We start from the raw sequence: 8,741 nt of genomic DNA, 5'->3' as shown, positions 1-8,741 counted from the left end.
AACCTTTCACTTACTAGGTCACCAGTTTTTTTATAAAACAATATGACTCAGGAACAGCTGCGTGGGAAAGATGCAGAGGGCAAGGTATAAGGAAGGGGTGCAGAGCTTTCTCTCCAGGGGCACCACTCTCCCAGAACCCCAATGTATTCACCAACTCGGAAGCTCTCCAAACCCAGTCCTTTGGGGCTTTTAAGGAGACTTCATTACCTAGGCCTGATTGTTTCAATCATTGGCCATTGGCTATTTATCCAACCTCCGGCCTCTCATGCCTGCCTGGAGGTCAAGGAGTTGGGATTGGAAGTTCCAACCCTCTAATCACATGGTTGGTTTCTCTGGTTAGTCACATTTAGGTGACTAGGGCATTCCAAAAACCACAGCATTAACATAAGACACCTTTATCATTTGTATTTCTTAGGCGATCCCAAGGGCTTTAGAGCCTGATGCCAAAAACAGGGATGAAGACCAAATGTGTATTTCATATTATAAATCAGAGTATCACAAGGCTAGGGAGAGGGTCAAGTAGACTCCCTGCTGAGCCAGGAGCTCAATTCAGGCCTGAATCCCAGGACCCTGGATCATGACCCCAACCAAAAGCAGATGCTTAACTGACTGAGCCACCCAGGCACCCTGACTGCTATATTTTCATGGTGAAATTTAGCCATTGACATTATAAAAAGCCTTTCCATGTGTCTTTTAGCCTTGATTCTAGATTGTCTGATATTAAAACCCATGACTGCTGCTTTCTGTTTGTATTTTGTTTTGCATAGTTCTGCTTATTCTTTTAACTATACTTAATCTCTGTTTCAGACTTTCAAAAGAAAAACTGAGACATAGTAAAATTTTTAAGGGTTTATTTGAGCAAAAATCAATTCAAATCAGGCAGCATCCAATCAAGCAGATAGAAAAGAGCTCCAAAATGAAAGATTTTCATAGGCAGAAGGGGACAGGAACAAGAAAGTTATACTAGGCAAAAAATTGGGTTGGGACAGGAACCCTGTCCTTTAGAGGATGGGAGAAGTCTAGCAGGTGGATAACCTAACAAGTACTGGTCAGGCGATTCCCGATCATCTGGTTTAAGCCTCTATTTCTGAGAAAGTTGAAACTATTTAGTCTCTGCTTCGTGACATGGGGCTTAGCTTAAGACACTATTTTGGAACTGTTTTAAACTGTGTCTTGTTTTTAACAAGGTATCTCATATAAAATTCCTGATTTAAAAAACATATTTGAAAGATTTTAACCTTTCTTTTTGCCTTGCAGTTACACACTATAGGCAACAACTTTAATAAGGATCATGGGCAATATCTTCAATAGCCATGAGCTCAAAGGCTAAAGCTCGTCTATCAGGGCTGAACACATCATAGGGTTCAAAGATGGAAACTGCCTGGGGCTTTAATTCCAGAGGATCACAATCAGGGATGCAAGGGCTGCTGGCGACTGGAGCTGGGGTCAGATCCATAGAGGCATAAGTGTGGTCCATCATGACAATCTCAGAGAGGTTCACAGGGGCCCTGCTGTCGCCCCAAGCATGCCTGGGGAATCTCAGCATCCCAGCAACTGCAGGAGGAGCCAGTGGAACACTGTCGGAGAAGTTGACTGTAATTCTGTCCAGGGATAGCAGGCACGGGCCAGGGTGCATCGGATTATCAGGATCCAACGGGGGCCCTAAAGGCTGAAGATCAGGGGCACAGCAGCACCCAGAAGCCTCAGCATAAACCGGGAATCCCGGACTCAGCGGTGCAGGGCTGTGCATCCAGCCTCCACCCACAGGCGGGGGCTGAGCCTCCGAGTGCTGAGCCGTGTGCCCGGTTCCCACCGAGAGGCGCCTCTTGGCCCGGGCCTGGGTGCCAGATCCCTGAGCCCCCTGTTCCCGGGGACGACGACCAGGACCACACCTACCGGTCGAGGGCTGCAGATCTGGGGCAGAGGGAGTGAGGGTCGGTGGCCGGGTGGGGCCGGGGCCCCGGGAGGTGCGGCCGGCAACAGCACCAGCCCGGCCGGCAGAGGAGCTCTGGGTGGGCGAGGGGCGCGGAGAGGCCGGGCGCAGAGGGGCGCGGCGGCGGGTGCCCTGACCTGCCGCCACGGGGCGAGGGGCACGCGGGGCGCGGCGCGGTGGGAGGTGCCTCAGGCCCAGCGCGGCCCTCCCCGGGGCTCGCACCCCCCGCCAGGCGCTCAGCTCCCGGCTGTCCGCGGCCGTGGGCTCCGTGTGGTCCACAGCAGCCCGGTCCTGCCCGCGCTTCCACAGCTCATAGCGCTCAGGCTGCAGGATGCGCACGAAGGCGTCCATGGAGAAGGTGACCCTGGCCTCCCCGCAGCTGCACTGAGAGGCCACTTTGCCGTAGTCGATCCAGCGCGCGGTGGCGAAGTTGATGGCCTCTGCGCAGTTGAAGCCGTGGTTGAAGCCAGAGTGGTAGCCGTAGGGAAACGTCACCATGAACTCGCCAGCCTCCTGGGTGACCCGACTGAAGGGGATCCCGCTGTCCCTGAGGACCGTGGGCGAGATGAGAGCCACCTTGTGCCTCAGGAAGGCCTCGCAGGTGCGGGCGCTGCCCGGGAAGAGCTCCCTGGCCAGGCGTTCCAGGCGCTGGCCGTGCTCGGGGGGCACGGCGTACCAAGTCTTGGGCTGCCCGAAGTGCAGGTAGTTGATGCTGTACAGGTCCATGTCCTCCGTGTGCCAGGCGAAGGCGGTCTTCCACATGCCGAAGTACAGGTAGGGGGTGTTGACGCCCTCGATGACCACGCCGCACTCCTGCTCCAGCAGGTCTTGAATGGTTCCCAGGTGCCCAAGGTTCCACTCCTTCGTGTTTTCATCAAACAAGGAGCCGCTGATGTCAGCACCATAGATCGGAGAATCATAGAGACGGGTTTTCCAGTATTTTCGCTCCAAATCCTCAAAATCCAGGTGTGGTGGAGTCCAGTATTTTATGCTGTTTGCCAGTTGGCGATACTCCCCCACTGTCGTGGCTCTCTTCTTCTTATGGTATTGAGTAAACACACCTGCCTGCCCGGAGACCACCTGCTGGAGGGGAGTTGCTATTAAGATGTCACTGATATCATCGTAGTTCTGTCTGGCTTTCCATTCCTTGGGTGGAATCACCTTGGCGAGGCCTGCTCGGTGTGCACCTTGGGACTCCATGTAAGCAATATATTTGTTGAAATCTTTAAATTCTTGCATGGTTGGGTGGAAGGTCATGACTGTAAAGCTTGGGTTCTGAGTACCATAGTGCTTGGACTTCATGTCTGCAGAATAAGCATGAAAAGCACAAGAAGACCTGAAACCAGTATAACACTGACTGTTAATTAAACTTCAATTTAAAAAATATTTCTCAACTTCTCTTTTTAAAAAGAAAGAAAGAAAAAAAGAAAGGGTGCCTGGATGGCTCAGCTGGTTAAGTGTCTGCCTTTGGCTGGGATCATGATCCCAGGGTCCTGAGATGGAGCCCTTGTGTCCAGCTCCCTGCTCAGGAGGGGAGTCTGCTTCTCCCTCTGCCTGTGCCCCTCTACCTCCTACTCATGTTCTCTCTCTTTCTCTCAAGTAAATAAATAAAATCTTAAAAAACAAATACATAAAACTGGATTTACTATCATCCCCCTTCCCCACTTCCAAAAAAAAAAAAAAAAGTGATACACACACACACACACACACACACACACACAATCGGGAATATCATTTACTCATGAGAAAGATGAAAATCTATGGAAATCCTATTATTTGGGACCACAGAGACCTTGAGAGCATCATGATAAGTGAGATAAGCCAGATAGAGAAAGACAAATACTACATGGTATCACTTATATATTAATCTTAATTTTTTTTTTTTTAAGTCGAGACTTACAGAAACAGTGGAAAAAGTGGTTGGGAGGGCCTGGGGACTGAGGGTCATAGGGAATGGTTGGTAAAAGGCTACAAAATTTCAGCTATAAGATGAATAAGTTCTGAGAGGATCTATGGTAAAAAATGGTGACTATCCTTGATAAAACTGTGCTAATTGAAGTTTTATGAGAGTAGAACTCAAATGTTCTCACTGAAATATAAAAAATAAAAAGTTAATACATGAGATGATTGTTGTATTAATTACCTAGATGGGGGAATCATTTTACAATGTGTACATCCAACAAATCACCACAATGTTCACTTTCAAAATTTTACAATTCTTTAATGTCAGTGATACCTTAGTAAAGTTAAAATTTTTAAAAAAAGAATTTTAGGGCAAATCATAAGACAGAAAAGGAACAACATCTAACTGAACTAAGAGAAAAATTAAGCAAGTTTGTAAATCATTGAGTGAAGCACTCAACTCAATAAACTGGATGAATTAACCTCAAAGGTAAATTAAGGAAAGGAAAACAAAGATATAAACTAAAATAATTGCAAACGAAATATAACACCCAACAGAAATGATTACTGAAACCAAAACTTAATCCCTTTTTAAAAAAGATTTGATTTATTTATTTGACAGAGAGAGCACATTCAGGTAGAGGGAGAAGCAGGCTTCCCGCTGAGTAGGGAACCCAAGGCAGGGCTCGATCCCAGGACTCTGGAATCACTGATCTGAGCCAAAGGCAGAAGACACCCAACTGACAGGCCCCCCAGGGGCCCTGCAAAACCTGATTCTTATAAAAGACCATTAGAAGTGAAAAGACAGGGGTGCCTGGGTGGCACAGTCAGTTAAGTGTCAGACTCTTGGTTTCAGCTCAGGTCATGATCTCAAGATTCTGAAATTGAGCCCTGCCTCCCGCCTCCCACTCAGCATCCAGCTTCCCACTCAGCACCAAGTCTGATTGAGATTCTCTCTCCCTCCCCTTCCACCCTTCCCAACCCCACACTCAGTCTCTCTCCCAAAAAATATAGAAATAAAATCTTTAAAAAAAAATGAGAAGACTTAGGCATGAAAAACACAAATAGACCACATTATGATCAAATAGGAGATATAGCTAAACATCTAGCAGAGAATTTTTTAAATTATAATTGAATTTTATAAATAACTTGGTGTTACTAATTTTGAAAACTAAAGTGGACAATTTTCTCAAAGTACAAATATCCCAAAGTGGTCCAAGAAAAAAAGGAGAATACTTATATATACTAATAAACTTAATAGAATATAATATCTGTTTAAGTATGACCCATAAAAACCTAAAATATCATTTTATAAGTGGACTCTATACAAACTTTTCTAGGGTATGATATTCAGTTTCTTTTCTTTAAGATTTTTTTTTCACTTATTTATTTGACAGAGAGAGAGCACAAGCAAGGGGAGCAGCAGAGGGAGGAGAAGCAGGCCCCTCACCCAGCAGGGACCCCAAGTCCGGGCTCGATCCCAGGACCCCGGGATCATGACCCAAGCTGAAGCCAGACACTTAACTGACTGAGCCACCCAGGTGCCCCTCAGTCTGTTTTCTGAGGCTACAAGCATAACCTTGAAACTAAACCCAGAAGGGCCAGTACTGAATAAAAACTCTATAGGGTCAACGTTAGCTACGGGAAAAGTTGCACAAACCTAAGATAAAATTTTATCAAATTTTTACCACAACAGGGCATTGAAAGAATAACATGTCATGATAAATTATTGCAAGGACGGTTTGAAAACTAGCATTGTTGGGACACCTGAGTGGCTCAGTCGGTTAAGCAACAGACTCTTGATTTCGGCTCAGGTCATGATCTCAGGGTCCTGGGATTGAACCCTGCTTCAGTCTCACTCCTTGCTCAGTTGCAGAGTCTGCTAATCCTTCTCCCTCCCTGGATTGTGCTCTCTCTCTCTCTCAAATAAATAAAATAAAATCTTAAAAAAAAAAGAAACTTCTAGAAGTTCTAGAGGTTCATAACCTCTAGAATGAAATGGAAAATTCATCATCTTAAGCTATGCAGAAAAATACTTGAAATAACTCAACATCTATTTAATTATTTTAATACATGTTTTTTAAAAAAGAGGAAAGAAGTCTCAAAAAAGTGTTATGTAAACAAAAAGGAGGCAAAAATACAGAATATAAAAGTCCATATTAATTATGCACTTAATGTACACACCCGTTATTCTTAATGGGTAAACACTTGAAGCAATCTATTTAAAACCTAACCATATCACATTAAAAGACAAGTTATTAGACATAATAGTGTTCAGCAAAGTTTCTGGACACAGATTAGCATCCAGAAATCTGTAGCATTCTGTTTGAATCCAGTTAATAACCACCTGGACAGTAGTCTCCACTGATCTTCCGGGGATACATTCCAAGACTTCCCACGGATGTCTGAGACTAAGGATGGTACTGAACCCTATATGTACTGTGTTTTTCCTATGCATGTGTATCTCTGCTAAAGTTTAATGTAAAAATTAGGCACAGTAAGAGATAAACAACTGTAATTATAAAATAGAACAAGTATAACAATACGGTGAAGTAGAAGTTATGTGAATGTTATCTCTTCTTCTCTCCCAAAAGATCTTATTGTTTGTACACATCTTTCTTATGAGATGATAAAACGCCTATGTGACCAGTGAAGTGAGGGGAGTGACAATGCACTAGGATGTAGCATTAGGCTACTATTGACTTTCTGACCAAGCATCAGAAGGAGGACCCTCTGCTTCTGGACCCTGGTGACCACAAGTCCCTGGAGCTGAGGAAAGCGACACTGTGGATTAAGACTACTATAATGTGAGATAGCAAAAAGATTTCAATCCCTTTCAGCAGCAGAAATACAAGATTTCAGGGAAGAAATCTAAGAATGATATGCACATAATATTTGTACTTTGAAGGCATAAGTAAAGAAGAATTTTGGGGCACCTGGGTGGGTCAGTCGGTTAAGTATCTGCCTTCAGCTCAAGTCATGATCCTGGAGTCCCAGGATCGAGGCCTGCATCGGGCTCCCTGCTCAGCAGGGAGTCTGCTTCTCCCTCTGCTCCTCACCCTGCTCGTGCTCTCTCTCCCCGCTGCTCCCAAATAAATGAATAAAATCTTTTTTAAAAATAGGAATTTTACCAGGAAAAAGTTGCTCCCTGATATAAAATGTCATTGTTTCATTTGTTTTATGCTTTAAAGGAAAAACCCAAAGCAAAACCAAAACAAATGCTTGCTTACTACTAATTTAAGATCTTGATTCCAAATGATGATCCACTAGGACCTAGAAAATGGTCCCCTTTAAGGATTCAGCCTCTAAATGAAACAGGTTTTGCTTAAACTCCAGCTCAGTATGTCCCACTCTAATTCTAATCCAATTAGCACCACCCAATTCTGCTACTCCCATATCCAATCCAGGTCTCTAATTTAGTCTCACAAATTTCCCAGTTCCCTTTCAATTGGCTCACTCCTTGGCCGGTTCTAGAAACCTCTCTTGATTCTGTTGGATACCAGCCTGCTACATGCAGTGCTTTCTCCTGAAAATCTGTGTTTTTTACCAAGAAGATATTAAGAAAAAAGCTAACTCTGCAAGTCTGAAAACAAGTTTAAAAATTAAAAAACTCTTTTAACTCAAGGAAATGATAATCCCAATGCATATTTCTCAATTGTAAATATAGATATAAAACTAGTCACTTACTGAAACTTGTAACAGAAAAATAACTCTTTTGCAAGCAAGCACAAATAAAAGAAAGTGACCTACCTTCCACCAACAAAATCCTGATTCCAGTTGAAGGTACTCCAGGACCCAGAGAGGCAGTTGCCCTCTTGGTAGCCAGACTCCAAATGTAGCCGCCAAGTCCTTATGGCTCTGGTTTTATACCTGAGCTGCAGCCTAGTTTGATTCAATCACTGCCCATATAATGTAATCATGGGGCTAGGGTCTTGAGTAGTCATCCTACTTCCTCTAAGCTCTTTCATTTTTGGAAATTAATCTTTAAACAAAGCAAACTAAGAGATTAAAAATAAAGGAGTTGGAAAGTCAAACCCTGCAAATAGCAAAAGATAGTGATTAACATTAAATGTATGTATAGGATAAAAGAAAGACATTTTATCGTTATCAAGTCGAAAAGCTCACTAGGAATTATTACAGTGATGCACTTCATGTACCTAACCACATAGCACTGAGACATAGAAGGCAAAGATGGGAGAATTCTATGGGAAATGATTTTCAATACATATAAAATATTTATAAAATTGACTGATATAAGACCACAAAATAGGGACACCTGGGTGGCTCAGGGGTTGAGCATCTTCTTTCGGCTCAGGTTGTGATCTGGGATTCCAGGATCGAGTCCCACATCGGGCTCCCCACAGGGAGCCTGTTTCTCCTTCTGCCCCTGTCTCTGCCTATTTCTGTGTCTCTCATGAATAAATAAATAAAATCTTATTTTAAAAAAAGACCACAAAATAAATAACAATGAAAATTCCATAGAATCAACCCATTGAGCAAAATCTGGGCCACAATGAAATAAAATTGCAAGTCAACAATAAAAAAAAAAAAGACTGCACACAACTGTATTTACTTGAAAGTTAATATCCACATCATATCTACAATAATATCCATATAAAAATCTATTGATTTTTGTGTTCAACTGCATCAATTGGTAAAAAAAAAAAAAAAAAAAAAAAAAAAAAAAAACAGTATCATGCAAAAGAAAAGGAAAAAATCAAAATAATGATAATGTGACAAAGAAACAGAAGGGAAAATGAACATTGCAAAAGTAGCATTGATTAATAAAACAGAAAACTGATACTTTTAAAGAAAAATAAAATAAAGAACTGGCACCACCATGAAGGAAAGGAAGTTTCTAGGACTGGGGCAGGAAATAGATAACATGACCCTGGGGCTTCTTGCT

General features: G+C 43.1%; 1 protein-coding gene across 1 annotated transcript; it reads right to left on the bottom strand.

The window, feature by feature from the left end:
- Positions 1 to 1,264: 1,264 nt before the first annotated feature.
- LOC140615187 (lysine-specific demethylase 4D-like) lies at positions 1,265 to 3,250 on the bottom strand. The gene has a single exon (XM_072795067.1). It carries the CDS (start codon positions 3,233 to 3,235, stop codon positions 1,280 to 1,282), a length of 1,956 nt encoding a protein of 651 aa, XP_072651168.1. The 5' UTR covers positions 3,236 to 3,250; the 3' UTR covers positions 1,265 to 1,279.
- Positions 3,251 to 8,741: the final 5,491 nt, after the last annotated feature.

The sequence above is a fragment of the Canis lupus genome, chromosome 23 (assembly GCF_048164855.1).
Source record: "Canis lupus baileyi chromosome 23, mCanLup2.hap1, whole genome shotgun sequence".
Classification (NCBI taxonomy): Eukaryota; Metazoa; Chordata; class Mammalia; order Carnivora; family Canidae; genus Canis; species Canis lupus.
The sequence above is the reverse complement of the archived record's forward strand: the minus strand, read 5'-3'. Positions and strand labels throughout refer to the sequence as shown.